At 42.7% G+C, this 16,124-nt stretch overlaps 1 protein-coding gene across 1 annotated transcript in view; it reads right to left on the reverse strand.

Annotated features, from left to right (window-relative positions):
- Positions 1-4,530: 4,530 nt before the first annotated feature.
- map1aa (microtubule-associated protein 1Aa) overlaps positions 4,531-16,124 on the reverse strand; it is a 47,878-nt gene continuing 36,284 nt past the window's right edge. Inside the window, exons 5-7 of the mRNA XM_010877808.5 lie at positions 8,458-16,054; positions 7,371-7,597; positions 4,531-7,189 (exon numbers count right to left, since the gene is read on the reverse strand). Coding sequence (XP_010876110.2) covers positions 7,034-7,189; positions 7,371-7,597; positions 8,458-16,054 — 7,980 coding nt within the window. The 3' untranslated portion in view covers positions 4,531-7,033. The remainder of the gene's footprint in view (positions 7,190-7,370; positions 7,598-8,457; positions 16,055-16,124) is intronic.

Genomic DNA, 16,124 nt, shown 5'->3' on the forward strand with positions numbered 1-16,124 from the left:
GGCCGTCAGGGCCTGCGGCTTTACCTCCTCTCATATTAGTAATGGCGCCAGCAATTTCTGAGGCATCCAGTTTCCTGTCCAATTGTTCTTTAAAAGCGTCTGATATGGGAGGAATATAAAGATCATCCAGGAACTCAGATTGTGTTTCCAGACTCCCTGGGGATTCGGATGAATATAATATTTTATAGTAGATGGAGAAAGTATCATTAATTTCCTGCGGGTCTGTTGTTATTGCTCCACTCTGAGTTTGAATTGCAGTAATTGCCCTGTCTGCATCTAATTTCTTTATTCGCCAGGCTAACAATCTCCCCGGTTTTTCATCTTGATCATAGTAACTCTGTTTGAGCCGGACTAAACTATTTTCTGCTTTCGATGTGGACATTTCCTTGTATTGGGCATTAAGTAACTTTAATTCTTGTATTATATTTGTGGAGCTGTCCAGAAAGGCCACTCCTTCCAATTGTCTGATTTTGTGGTCAAGGTCATTCATTTTCAACTTGAGTTTGTTTGTTTTTTAACTGGTGTAAGATATGATCATGCCTTTGATGTATGCCTTAAAGGCCTCCCATCTGACAATAGCAGAGGTCTAATCTGTATTTGTATTGAAGAACGACTCAATATAGGCATCTAAAATTGCAGGAAATTCGAACCAGAAAGCCATCTTGGATGAAATCTCCATCTAGGAGTCCCTTTAACTACCCCTTGGGCTCTATATACAAGTGAGGTAGGGGAGTGGTCTGACAGCAGTGTGCTGTTATACTTACATTCTATCCCAGAGGAGAGCATAGAGCTGGAAATCAGGAAATAATCTATTTGTGAGTATGACTTAAATTGGGGAGAATAACAGGAGAATTCTAATGTATCTGGGTTTAGTCTCCTCCAGGGGTCACAAAAATTCAGATCATTTATATACTGTAACAGTTTCTTCCTACTTTGTATATGAGAGGAATCCATCCCAGTTGACCGATCCAATTTAGAAATTCAAAGAATTTGGGGTTGTCTTCGTTTGGGGCATATACATGAATCATGTTTATCTTCCCATTTATCAATGTACCCTGGACAATCAGGTACCTACCCCCCATGTCATTGATGACATCGTCCACTTTAAGGGGTTACAATTTATGGATCGGGATCATCATCCCTCGGGTGTGTGATAGGAGGCTGACAGTACTTGCCTACTTCACAAGTCCACAGCCTACAAATCAATAAAGCAAGTCAGGTATGATACATTTTTATTCTCATTCTCTTTTTAGCTGTACTGTTTATTACCATACATATATTACAGTATGTTTTCCATGCTTTTTTTCCCCAGCAACAATCTGTATATACAATTACATGCTGCTCAGGAGCTGAAGTATGGGCTGTCAGGGAAAAAAATATACTCTTTCCTGACCAAACTGGAACAGATGTTAAAACATTGGAGTGCTAAACAAGCTGCTTTGGATCACAACTGTAGAACCTGCCTTGCTCGTATGCTCCATCTGTCCAATGAGGTGAGCAGGAGGAATTGTAGATACGAGCTAAATATGGTCACAACATTCCCTTTAATTGCAGTGCCTTTGAATCACTCTCAACCAGTGGTCTCAACTCACATTTGTAGATCGTTTCTCCATACTCATCGGACAGTTTTTCAAATTTCAACACAGTCTTGGTACTACTATCAAAATGGCATTGTAAATGTGTTAATATCATCTGTAAACCAAATGCACTCCTTGCCATCATTGCATTTCAATATTGTATTATAACTAATTTATAATCTTTTTCACAGTATTATTATAAATTCATAGTGTGAACTAAAACAGAGTAAATCATCTTTCTTCCAATTTTGAGTAATATGGAAGAAACAACTACTACAGTCAGAGAAAACAAAGATATCGGTATAATTTAAGGAGTCATTTGTGGTAGAACACACCATCTGCATGGCACAACTGGATCAGATAAGACTAGTGATCAGTACTACCAGATCCAGTGCACACAGGAACACTGTTCCCATTTCAGGAAAGAAAGAAGAAAAAGAGGAAAAGGTTTGTCTTACTGCAATATCTGCTGGTCCGACAGCATGGAGCTCATGTGACTGTGGATGATGTCATTTTGGTGGCCATTCAGTGTGTGCCAGCCAGGGTAATGCATTCAACAGATCGCTGCTCATTCGCCAGCACCTCAAAGTACGAATTGTACTCCGGGTTTGCTCTAAGACAATGCCTGCATTATGTAAGCACATTGTCCCTCTAGACATCCTTTCAAGTGCGGACGGAAATTATTCAGGGTCCAGTCTTCCATTTATCCCAACCACATTGAACCTAAACTCACTATTAGGAAATGTCACCAGATGTAATTATACAGGACCCAACGGCGACCCAGTTTCAGCCTCCTTGCAGAGGCAGACAGGTTTTGGTCTAAAATCTCCTGGTACTTGATGTAGTCCATGTTGCCATGTAAACTAACAAGGTTCCCTGGACCTTTGAAAGTAGAACGGATCCACCCCCACACTTCACAGTGGTGTTAAGGTTATTTCCTGATGGCCATTTCTCTTTATACACCAAACACACCTCTGGTATTTGTTTCCAAAAGTTACAGATCATAGATTCCAATGAAGGTTTCAGTTTCTGAAATTCTCCACCTGGGATCCCTACCAATTTATTGCTACTTGAACCATCCTTCTCACTGTGTGTGGGGGCAAAATACAAGTGCCCTCTTCCACTTCTTGTTAATAAGATTTTCTAGGGATGTAAATGATTGTGGCAGGCATCAACAGCTTTCACTCAGTTTAAGGTTCGATTTAAATTGTTAACAACAATCACATTTATGCACAGACTTTTTTGTTTATATTTGCCTAGTCTGCCTATCATTTTGGATTGCAAAATAATTTTTCAGGTGAAAACTACATATAATGCACAAACCACAGACAGGGATTCATAGGCTACAATTTGGCAAATTGTTTCCATGAAGTGAGTATACAGTTAATATCCTTAATATTTTTAATTGATTAATATCACAAGTTAACTGAAATCAGACTCTCTTGAGACCTTCTGTGTTCTTTCAATAAATTAGTTTTATTTGTGATCACCACACGTTTCTCTAGAACAATAAGTCTGCTGAAGGTCTATGTCCTTTTACATTTTAAAGAGAGATACAGAAGTACGTATATTGCACTTAAACAAGAGATGGAAAAAATGAATTCATGAAGAAAAAGAGGAAAACAATCACAATGCCTTACAGCACAGCCAGTGGAGGCAACAGTAGGACCTTACATAGGTCTTCTCTGTACCATCAACACAAACAGCTTGTTTAAATATACATATTTTAAAATAGCATTTTATTAAAGTCCTTATTAAACTATTACATATGGGATTAGAACTGAAAAGGTAGCATGCAGTCAAGCAGAGTTAATTGGAATGATGGACAATCTTTAGGATTTCTTCACATTATAATTCTTATGACCTTTAGAGAATATAACTGAAGCATTTTTATATTTGTTGTCACAATACATTGATACTCATACAGTTACTGTTTTTGTTGTGTTTTCTTCTTTTTTTTTTTTTTTGAAAAATGTTCTGTGTCAACCATTACAAATACCCTTGATAGAAAATGTATTGATGTAGTGATCTGAGTCACTCAATCTGGCAGTCAGGTTTGTGTGTGAGTGATCTGGTTTGTGTTTGTGAATGCAATTTTTATTCTATCCACTTAAATGAGATGTAGAATTCTTGGTTAATTCAATTTTGAAGTCAAAGACCATCTCATGGACCACTGAGAAATAAAGGAACACTGTTGATCTAAATCGCATTCTCTGAGTGAAAGCCCATCTCAAGCACTGTAAAATCATTCTATATTTGTTATACAGAATGTTCTCTTCGCTATACAATACAGAAGGCATTTTAGTTTGTCTTACTGTTAGCTTTGCAAATGCAAATTACCTGTATCGTCAAAAATCAGAGAAATTTAAGATCTTAATTTCCCAGTATTCTCAGAGAAACAACAGCCCATTGCTCACCATTAGGGTTACACTGATGTTCGACTAGAGGGAAGAAATAAAAGAACACCCTCTCTGCCCTTAACATACATTTGATATGCATTGTATTCACACACAATAGAGAGAACAGTTTGACAATTATTTTTAGTAAATGGAGCAGAAAACATACTGTACACCAACAACTACTAACCTGTACTGTATGTCACCAAGGCAACCAAGAAATCACTATCTCCCTTTATGGAGATTGTAAAGGTTCATCTGCATCTTTACATTCCTCAGAACCAGTCTGGTTAGACCACACTGAGCGCTGTGTGTTGTTACATCTAAAATCTGTACTCTGATAATCGGTATGGTCTGGCAAATTTGTGCAATCGACAATGGAAAGAAAAACACTGCAGCATTAAAAGCATATTCACTGAAAGCATTTGCCAATTTTCTTTTCTTTGTCTCTATGCTCGTGTGTATGTGTGTGTGTGTGTGTGTGTGTGTGTGTGTGTGTGTGTGTGTGTGTGTGTGTGTGGGTGTGTGTGGGTGTGTGTGGGTGTGTGTGGGTGTGTGTGTGGGTGTGTGTGGGTGTGTGTGTGTGTGGGTGTGTGTGGGTGTGTGTGTGGGTGTGTGTGTGTGAGAGCGTGCCATATGTGTTCCAGAAAGACTGATATACATAGCTAAATATCTTCACATTTGCCTGAAATATTGTGCAATCAGCAATTTTACACTTTGTCTATAATCCCCCAAACAAGGCATGTTATGTCTTTATAATTAGCTGCAAGCCTCAAAAACCTAGATATTATTATGTAAAAATAAATGAATTAAACATTGAATTCAAACGTTTCTAATTGAACTTCCTCTTTTTCTAATAATGTTATTCCTAATTTACAGTAACATTAAAGCATATGTTGCATACTGTGCACTCTAATAAAAACCCATCTTAAATAATACTGTAAATGACATTCCAACATTGATTACACAATTATAGCTTTAGTTTGAAAAATAAACTTTAAAGGCATTGAATCAAGGTGTTTGTAGTACCTATTAGCAACTGGTCCCAAGTTAAGTTTCCAAAACCCATCTTTACCTTTTCTAAGACATAATCAGAGTAATACAAATTATATAACTCATCTGGAAACAATATTGTACATAATCTCTATTTTCAACGTAGATGTTCATGCTTCCAACTCAGTCCTCTTTCTTTTTCCAATCACAAATTTTATGATTTAAAGAGAGACAAGCAATTGGTAGTAATAAGACTTTTTTCATACCAGCTTTAAGATTTTAGAGGTTCTTGGTTCTTATTAAGTTGTTTATTTGTGCTTGTCAACATTATCACAAACATATGTTGGTGGATTATCAGACCATATGATACAAAGATTGGTAAAAGTCTCATGTTAGTTTGCTTAGTAGTCTCTGCAAATCATCATTTTGGACTTTTGCTTTTAGTTTAGCGATCCTATTACAACAGCCACAACAACAGTGGAGACCTGTCCATCTAGCCACTACTTTACCACGGAAAACTACCTTCCGCTTTAACAAAAATATGCCACGACGAGGACATTTAAATCTGCATTCCAACCAGAAACGTAACTGTCTTGGGGATTTCAGTGCCAATTCGATGATCATTCAGATTTTAAAACTCAAACGAAGTTGGCCAAACAAAGAATAGCTATGGCTCTGCCACACAAGAAACATTTTGAACACACGGCAGTGCAGAAAGGCACAAGTGGGTGACAGTCAAACCTCTATTCACTTTCGAAACCGTCCCACAATGCTTCATTAGCGTAGTCCTATGCATGGCACACACACCTCACAGACACACCTCAAGTCTTCAAACACCTAATCACCTATTATCATAAAAAGGTGATGGGCCATGAGCTCCTATTGCTGTATTCATATCTGGGGTATATAATGAGTGTGTGCCTAAAACCCTATGACCTATAGTGCACTACTTTTGAACAGAACCGTTAAAGGTAGTGTACTACATAGTGTACTACATAGGGAATAGGATGCTATGATCTCCCTGGTCATAACTGGAGTACAGCCTACTAGTCTACACTGTGTTCAGCTTAGCCAGACATTTCCAAAGGAGGTTTTCACCATTTCAGTGTAGCAACACTCCAACTTGAAAAACAGTAATGAAAATGCTGTAACCTAAGTATTCAGTTTTTTCACAAAATGTCATACATAAGCCTGGTCCCAATTATTTTTGTGGATTCAAGCTTCGGCGATAAATACAGCACTACAACTCTGTTTGACAGATCTTCATGTGATCTGGATGGGGCTGCTCTCAAAAAAAATTCACAACCAAACAATACTTATTTACCTTGGAAATTGCATGACATGAAACCAACGATAACAACTCAATTTCTTAGTTCTACTCTAATCTACTGCCTCTAATCTAATAAACTGTTCGACATTTAAAACACCCTTAGAGACAATCTGCTAACATCACCTATGCCACTGTTTCAATATCAGGCACAAAGTTCAGCGAGAAGATGGAAATCTGTTCCATAGATGACTAATGGATGGGAACATGAACCATGTATGTAAGGATCGTCAGTACAAAATTTGCTTTGTGTTATAACTTCTTTAAACAAATATTTAGTCTGTTCTTGCTGTTGTCATCTGTAACATTAGAGTGGGGCCTACTTGTGCTTTATATTTATCTAATTAGGTAATATGAATAGACAATAACCAGTGCCTGCACATTTGGCTTGGCTTTCTACTGTCAGAATGTGTGTATTTCTTCCCTTTTTTAAACCTCACAGAGTAGCGGGGCATTGTGGCCTGAAGAGCACCTGTATAAAACTAACAGTGATATAATACCCATAATCAAACGTGGCCGTTGAATATCCTGCGTCTAAAATGACACCATACAGTCCAACGCAGTACTTTAAACCAGAGCCCTATGTTCCCTTTAAGACCAATAGGGTGTCATTTGAGTTCTGTTATGATTTACCATATGCAATAAATCCCTGGGAAAGGCTAGAAATATTTAAACACAGACACTAAGCCAGGAGAGCTGTGGGTTGTCCCAGTACAGGAGGGAAGAGACGGGGATGGGGCTTAAAACTCTATCTTGCAGGCAGGGAAGGACTCATCCTGCATGACCACAGTGCTGCTGGAGGCCAGAACCATAATGTTCAGCTCCTGCTGCCTCTCATGGGTCTGCTGGTACCACTCCCGAGTCACTTCTGTGTCATGGGTTGGAATTAAAGTCACCTGTAGGAGTGGGAGAGAGAACGAGAAAGGTGGAGGTAATAGATTGAAGTAGGAAGAGGGGAAGTAAAGCAGAGGAGCAGATGTGGAGGAGAGAAAGATGTGGCGTAGATATAGGTGTGATGTACTGATCTATCACTGAAAGATGCCGTTTTTTCTAATTGTCTGGTTAAGGTTTTGTTACCTGTAGGTTGGAACCCCACTGTGCCTTGCCCTCCAGCAGGGCGTCCAGGACACCTCGGCTGGGCTCCTCGTTGGCGGCGTCGTTCCCACTCACCACGTAGTATGCCGAGCGAACACGCTTGAAGAACTCCTGGTCCACATTCTTTGCACTGCAGTGGTTGGGGATGTAAGCCAAGTCTACGTAGATAGGAGGACCTTGGGGAACCGAGGAACTGGACCTCTGAGATCCTACAGAGAGGGGAAGGGAGTCAGCACTTTGATGTTTCCAAATAATTTGATGGTTTCCATAAGGTTGGTGGTTTGAAGCCCAACTTTTCATTTCCTACCTCCCTGTATTTCTTTGTCACTTCCCACAGCATTGACCTGTTTGTGCCTGATTTGTTTGTACAATGTTGTGGAATGTAGGCCTAATGTACGTAGGTTTACAGCAGACTACTGAACATTTTCTGCATCATATAATAGAAGGATCATTTGTTTTAAAATACAGTTTTCCGATAGAAACAGATGTTTACTGCAAATTTAATTTAGAGTTAATCAAAATCAGTTTAACTGATGTCAGGTGATGGCAGTTTACATTTGTACATCATTTGTAATGTGAATGTTAAATGATAAAAGGGACTGACACGATTTGTCTTGACATTTCTATTTCATGTGAGCTAAACCCATGCTTGCTACATAACAGAATAATTTTTTCCTTGTATGTTAACAAAGCAAATATTAGATGTTTTATTTATTGTCTGTTTTATAAAAAAACATGCACCACTTGGCACCGCCTTCACTATACAGCCAATCAGCAGCTGCCACTGTTGTGGTCTACATGTATTCTAGTAGTGCAACCTGTAGCAACCCCTAGCAAGGTTTTGTTAACTTCTAGTTGGCGCCACTAGTTTTCAAAGCTTGGTAAAATATTAATTATATGTCTTTAGGTTTTACAGAGAGAGTGTAAAAAAGACAGAGAGTTCTGAAATAGCAGTAGGTTGGAATGCAACAGCAATGTATGTGTAACTGAAGCAGCTGTTTAGACTGCTGGACCAATCCAGACCACTCAAAGCACATTTTAACAGTATGTATATGAGGACCCAATTTACCTGAGCTGCTCTTCACTCCATTGGTCATCTTGCTGGTGTTGTAGCTGGACCTGGAGAGGTCATCATCTCTGGAACCCTGTCCGTCCGGCAGATGGGACATCCTGAAGCTGTTCTCTGCCTCCTTTTTTTTCAGTGAGGCACTGCGAGGGGATGGTGACTGCTTCATTGGCATGGGGGACCGCTTTCGGCGAGCTGGAGATGCTGATTTGGGTTTTCCTGTCTTCCGCACACCTTTTGTCTTTGGGTCCTTCTTCAGGGGCAACTCGGGGGCACCCCTGTTCTGCTCATTTGCCAGAGCATCAGGGTCCACCATGCAGACATCAGGATGAGGGGGGTGGGGGGATGGGTCCATTCGGGGAGTGGGAAGGGGGTCATGGGGGCTTCTCTTGGAGGAAGAGTGATGGTTGCCTCCTCCCACGGTGGAGGACTTATCCACAGGCAGGTATTCTGTGTCCGAGTCCGAGTCCATGTTGCCATCTCCCGTGATGGAGGGGCACTCCTCAGTCCCAGGGGGCACATCAGAATCTGACTGGGACGGTATAGAATCACTGACGGACGTTGGAGGCGTGTCTTCTGCGGCCAATGCTATCCCAGTTGATCCAGGGTGAGGGATCAAGTCACCCAGGGAATGGTGGGGCTGTCTGTTGGCCCTTCTCTTGGCAGACATTATGTGCTCGTCTATTTCCTGTGATTGGTCGCTCCTGCATCCCTGTTCGTCGTCTTCTTCATCGCTGGAATGCTGTTGCATGCTGGGATTGATGAAGGAAGGCGAGAGGTCTCCTTCACGCTGCCTGTGCTCAGAGGAGGAGTAGCCGGGAGAGGGTTTCGATGAGGTGTAGGAGGAAGCGGCACCCATGCACACATCAGGAGGGAGGTCTTGGTCACTCTCTTCTTCATCATCACTTCCTCCTGCTCCTTCCTTGCTCAATGCCTCCGTGTAGAACGGTGAGTGGAATGAATGATCAGTTGAGGAGAGGGAGAGTGGACGAGTGGGGCGCTCTGGTTCGCTTTCACACTCCTCCTCAAACTCATCCTCATGGCGGTAGTGAGGCGGGGAGTCGCCAGGAACCATGCCCATCTGGGACTTCTGCATCTCCCATTCGAAGGAGCTTCTCACCTTTCTGGTCTCAGCTGTACCTAGACCTAGACCGATTGTTGCCCCTGCAGTGATGGGGGAGCTCATGCTGCTGACCTCTGTAGGGCCATTGGTTGTGGGCAGCAGAGAGGAGGGCATGTATGAGGCTAGCATATCAGGGAGACCAGTGCCCTCTGTTTTACTGGAGGTGGTAGTGCTGCTGCCAAGTTTCTCTGAGAAGTACAGGTCAGTTAGTGAGGTCTTGCCAAACTCATGCATCTTGCCTTCGTCATCATCACCTTCACTACTGTCAGAGTTTTCAAAGTAATGCTTGGTGGTTGTGTCAGGGTGTGGATACAACACACCTGTGGCAATTGCATCCTTTTCTTTTGGTGGCTGGGAGAAAGGCTCATTACTCTCTGCTGCCTGCAACTTGGCCTCTGAACAGTTCGGCTTATAGAAGCAGTCTGACTGGTGGCCTTTGTCCAAAATGGTTCCTCCCATCAAGGTCACATGCTCCTTTTTGTCTTCTGAGGAAGAAGCGGAAGAATGTGAGTGGAAAGGTTTGATCTCCTCAAATGGGCTAAGAGGAGAAAAGCGGGCCAGACTGGAAGTGGATTCAGCAGTGGTGGTTGTGGCCATCGTAACTTGCTTCTCTGAAACCTCCAGGTACTCATCTTTCACCATCCCACCGATGCTGGAGACAGGGGAGGAGTCCATGGCCAGGGAGTGTTCATCTTTGAAAGAGGAGTACTCAAAGCCAGTGCTGTCTGCGTCGTGTTTGAAGATGGGGTCCGAGGCAGTGGCTGGTGTCTCCAGCTCCTCACCAAATTGTCGGCTGGTGGAGTGTGATGGACCAGACGCAGAGGAGGAGTAGCTGTAAGACGACGAAGAGGAGTAAGCTGTGGCGGATGTAGTAGCGTAGTGGAAACCTGATGAGACACCTACCGTGTCTCCTGCTTTCCTAGCAGCGTCAGATATCTCGCTGTGAAAATAGTCATCTTTTCCCTCTTTGTCCTTCATCTCACTGGATTGGAACAAATCTTTTTCGCCAGCCAAACTAAAATCTAACCCAGAGTACTCAGAGAGCCCTGTGGTTGTCATGTCACCTTTGCTGGTTGTAGAAGAAGCAAAGGATCCTGGCATAGTAGGCTTTGCCTGGCTGTTGTAACCGTAGCCTGCCATGGAAACCATAAACTCTGGTTGGTTGGAGCTCACACCATCTGGCAAAGTTGTCTTTTCAGAGCTGTTAGAAACATAGCCTTCCACACAATCATTAAACTTGGACTGTTTCAAGCTCACATTATCTGGTATAGGTGGCTTCATCTGGCTATTATAGTCATAGCCGGTCATTGAATCCATACACACTTGCTCTTTAAAACTCAAACCTTGGGATGTAGGTGGCTTTGCCTGACTGTTGTAACCATAGCCGGCCATGGAAACCATAAATTGGGGCTGTTTGGAGCATACACCGTCCATAAAAGGGCTTTTTATTTCCTTTTCAGATTTCTCTTTTGCGCCTTTCTCTACATCTGAGTCAATTGCATCCTCCTCCTCATCTTCCTCATCCTCGTCCTCCTCTTCATCATCATAATCATCATAGTCTTCCTCATCCCTAGCTGTTAGCTTCCTCATGTCTATCTCCAGTTCCTCCTCTTTGTCATAGTAGATCTTTGAAGGTTTGGCTGCTCCACTACTTGTTCCCGATGAGTAATCACCAATACCTTTAGAAGAGAACGAGTCTCCCTCTGAAGATAAGGATGTAGTTGATGCCTCTGGTCTATCAGCCATGGAAGGGAATCGGCTTTCTCTGCTGAATACATATGGCTCACTTTTCATTGTGGATTCAGAGCCATGAAGCCATGGAAAGGGGGAAGAAGAGGAAGATGAATCTTTACCATTTGAACTTGTGAAGCCCTCCTTGTCTGAACGGAAACCCAAGTCCTTTTTCTCTATCTCCTTCATACTGTCTTTCCCAATCTTTTCTGATTGGTCTTCCTGGTAACTCGGTCCATATGAATATGACTCAGCTGAACATGTTTTGTTGTCATATATATCACTATAAGAGAAAGTCTTGCCATGTACATATGGTGTGTCCTGTCTTATTGCTTCCTCTGAGCGTTTTTCTTTACTCTCCCGCTCTGGGAAATCCGAAAGACTGAATTGGACACTTTTCTCTGGCTCTTTTAATGTTACATGGTCCTTTTTACTGAATAATGCTGAATCCCTGTTGTCTTCTTTTGGGTAAAACTTATTTTGCTGTTCTGACAACGGTATTGATCCTGTTCCACCTATGCAAAGAACATTATCTTCCTCCTCATCATCATCTTCTTCATCTGAGTGCATTACCTGGGATTTGTTTTTTTGCTGGGTGTAACCAGAGAATTGTGTATTATCTGTTAATGCAGGTTCATTCTGGAGACACTTGGCATTTAAGTCATCCTCTAAAAGTCCTTTTTCCTTATCAGGCAGCTTTTCTTCCTGAGGAGATTCATCATCTAAAAACCTGCCTTCCTTCTGTTCCAAGTACTTTGCTTTAACACAGGGTTTCAGATCCCTTTTGTCATAGTATTCTTCATCTTCATCCTCCTCCTCATCGGATTCTTCAAAGGTGATTCTGTCATCAGACAGCCCCATTTTCTGGAGCTCAGTTTTTTCAGCGTTGTCACTGCTGTCAGGGACCAAGTGAGACAATGAGGCCAGCTTCACAGTTTTGTCCTCTGGGCTCAGACATCTATCTTCACCTTCAAACATGGAGGAAGGCTTCAACCCACTGGAGAGAGAGGAAGGAGGGGGAGTCTCAAAGGTGGTGTAGGATCTATCTTTGTCCTGGAGCAACATGGCCCCATCTTCATCCTCCTCATCTGATTCTTCTAAGGTGGTCCTGTCACCAGATAAACCCACTTTCTGGAGCTCAATCTTAGTTTTTTCTTTTTTGTCATCTTTCTGTTCCTCTGTGAGAGAGTAGCCACTCCAGGCAGGGTCAGAATGAGAGACTGGGGCAAGCTTGGCAGTGTTATCCTCTGGACTTAGACATCTATCCTCAACTTCAAACATGGAGCTAGGTTTCAACCTACTGGAAAAAGAGTCGAGTTGAGCAGTAGGCTCAGATGTGGTGGAGTGGGAACTATCTTTGTTCTGGAGCAACGTGGCTGCATCCTCATCCTCCTTCTCTGATTCTTCAAAGCTGGTCTTGTTACCAGAGAGACCAATTCTCTGGATCTTATTTTTTTCCATGGTATCATCATTCTTCTCTTTTGTGGAAGAATAGTCACTACAGAAAGGGACCGAATGGGAGAGTGAGGCCAGCTTCAATGCATCCTGTGAATTAAGACATCTTTCATCACCTTCAAACATTGAGCTAGGCTTCAACCCACTGGAGAAAGAGGCAGGAGGAGGCTCAAAGTCGGTGGCGTAGGATCCATCTTTATCTTGTAGTAACATAGCTGCCGCTTGCTCGTAGCCCTCTTGGAGTTTCCCCATAGGTATGTCAACATTGGGGGTCTGGTCTTCATCTTCGTCATCCTCTTCATCATACTCCTCCTGAATGGGTTTGGTCCTATCAGCCTCTGTCTCTGGAACAAAGGGCTGGTACTCCTTTGACGGAGGGGAATTAAAGTTCTTGTCCTCCTCTAGAGAGGAGGTGGGGGAGATGGTCCCAGCCGAGTAGAGGTAGTCCTTCCCATGGGTGGCTTCGGTGCGGGAAGGGATGCTATTGACTGTGTCTAAAAGAAGGGAACTCCTCCCTGTCTCTGTCTCTGTTTGAGGGGCAGTCACCGATGCAATGGACTGGTCATCTGCCATGGAGGTGGCAAATGAGGAAAGCTTGTCATACTCTGTGACTGATGTCGCAGAGGAGATGTGCTCTTCCTCTGCAAGCGGAGCGGCAGTGATGTTTGGGTAGGCTGCCAACATTGGGTCATGTCTTCCCATGAAGCCTTTGCCTTTAAAGTCCGAGGTGTCAGATATGGCTGAGGCTCTCATCTCTTTAAAACCATGCACTGAGTCAAAAGATCCTGGAACATCAGGAACAGAAATGTCATAGGATGTAACATCATAGTGGAGGTGAGGGATCCTGTCCTCAGGTTCTTCATGGATTTCCTCATCAGAGATTGTCTGCTCTGTTTCAGAATAACCTGGAATAGTCTCATCTTGGATGAAGGAGACTTGCTCAGAGGCAACAGTTATGGATTCTCCTGAGGCAACTGCAGTTGAAAATGATTTAAAGTCAGTTGACTTGGTATCCCACTCTTTTTTCTCTGTTTTGGCCTCTTCTGTTTTGTATTTATCCTCATCGTCCTCAATACCCTCAAGATCAGCTTTTTCAATAACATCATCCTCCTCTTCTGAACTGATGCTTTTCTTTGACTTCATGTCTCCCTTAGTAGAGTAGTTGTTAAACTTTTCAATTTTATCCTCATCTTCCCCATTCACAGCAGTGCTGCTTTTTATGTCCAGCCACTTCTCAACATCTTCACTTTCCTTTAGTTCATCCCTTTCTTTGTTGTACTCTTCTTCATTGTCATCATCACCTTTGTCAGCACCTTCATCCTCAATATTCTTTTTAAGTCTGGCTTGGGGTTTGGTTGTTATTCCCTCATCATAGATTGTGGAGTCTGGTAAAGGTAGATGTCCAGAAATGACATCATTCTGAATTGGTTCACTCCCTAGTATGGATATTTCTTCTTGTTTTAGAGCTTCAAAGTCCTTAGTGAGATCTTCTGGTGAGGATACTACAGACCTGGTAGGCAAAGAAGCAGCAGCTTTTGCAGGGGCTTTCTTTGTAACCAACTTTTTCTCAATGGTTTTCTCTTTGACCGGTCTTACTGTTATGTTCTTGTCTGTCTTGTCTGACTTGGGTTTGGCCTGTGTCTTATTGGCCTTATGGAGTGTTTTCCTGACTTCTGGGGTAAAGGGTTTCAGATCTGGTTTGGTGATCTTCCTCAGCTCTGGCTTACTAAGATCCTTCTTTTTGTCCTCCACTGTTTTCATTTCTTTTTTTTCCTCTTTTTTAGCATTGTCATCTTTCTTAACATCACGCCTGTTGTCGTCTTTCTTTACTTCCAGCTTTTCTTTTTTTATCTCCTTTTTTTCTTTATCCTTTTTCTCCTCCATCTTGGGTGTTCTTTCCTTGGAGTGTTTCCTCACCATTTTCTCCTTAGAAAGCTTATTTTTCTTCAGTTTAGCTGCTTCGGGTGCTGCTTCACTGTTTTGTTGTTGTTTGGTGGCTTTGGTAGCTTTTTTGCTTTCACTTTTCAACTTCTTTTCCTCTTTTCTTTCAATTTTGTTATCTTTAGCAGAGTTGCTCTTGGACTCATCTTCTTGTCCTTTGGTCTCTTTCTTGCTGGCTTTCGAGGATACCTGTGTTTTGGCTGATGATTTCAGGCTCTCTTTACTCTCTGTTCTAGATCTCATCTTTGTTTGTTTTATAATTGGAGGCTGGGACCCAGAGGATATATCTTTCTGGGTTGCCACTGGGTAGCGAAGGAAGTCCAGATGCTTTAGCTTTTCAAGACCTTCAAATATTTTGTTCTGGGGGGCATTTCCAGGGAATAACACCCTGACTATCTTCTCTGTTGGACTATGAGGGATCCATACGATAAGAGCTGTTACAGAGGTTAAGTAAGGGACTGATATTTCTCCTTCTTTGCCATTGGACATCACAATACCTGTCTTGGCCTTACTGTTCCCAGCCCACTTCTGCATAAGGAATTGCATCTCCTTGCTGTCCTTCAAAGGATTTAGGATGTACATGTCAAGTTTGCCAACGCCCAGCTTGTGGAAAAGTGTAATGGGCTCAATGGTGTTGCTAACAACCCTGTAAAGGGGTTCTGACTTGATGCCAAGCTTGTTCAGGTACTGCAGTGTAAGGGATGCTTCTTCGATGCTCCGCTTGACTTTAAGCGTAGACTCAGGCATTCTCAGTTTCTCAGGGACATTAAAGAATACCACGCCAAGCTCGGGTGAGATCAGATTTTTCATCCAATCACCATAAGTGTTGGAACCACCCGATCCTTGGGACTGCTCCTCGTCTTGCTCGGCAATCTTCCTCTGGAGCAACCCATTGATGCCTGGGAGGTTGTCAGCCCCAATGTGGGTCAGCAGGACTGAGTCTATCCTGTCCAAGTGTCTGACCAGCTTCCAGAAACAGGACCTGCGTTCAGAACCTCCATCCACCAAAATGTTGAATCCATTTACGGCAAACAGGGCAGAGTCGCCCCTCCCTCCAGGGAAGATATAGCAGCAGGGCTTGGACAGCTTCAGGAAACCACCTGAGGTAGGGGGCTCTAGGAGGTCAAAGGGCGATGGGACATCTACAGTTTCTGAGACGTACTCAGTGAACTCTGAAACTCCCTCCATTTCGGGAAGAGTAAGCTCTGGGTTCAGACGGTATTCCAGAATGTTCTGGAGGTGCTGCTGAGCCTGACTGTGTCCCAGGGAGCTCCAGCCCACGTCTCCCTGGCACGATACTGTTAGTTTGGGCCGGTGGTCTGATGCGGAGCTGGACAGGACCTCGGTCACCTGGAGATGGAATCAAAACACAACATAAACACCCTATTAGGCAAAGCTTATGCAAAGAAGCATATTTTAA

The sequence above is a fragment of the Esox lucius genome, chromosome 2 (assembly GCF_011004845.1).
Source record: "Esox lucius isolate fEsoLuc1 chromosome 2, fEsoLuc1.pri, whole genome shotgun sequence".
NCBI classification, from domain to species: Eukaryota; Metazoa; Chordata; class Actinopteri; order Esociformes; family Esocidae; genus Esox; species Esox lucius.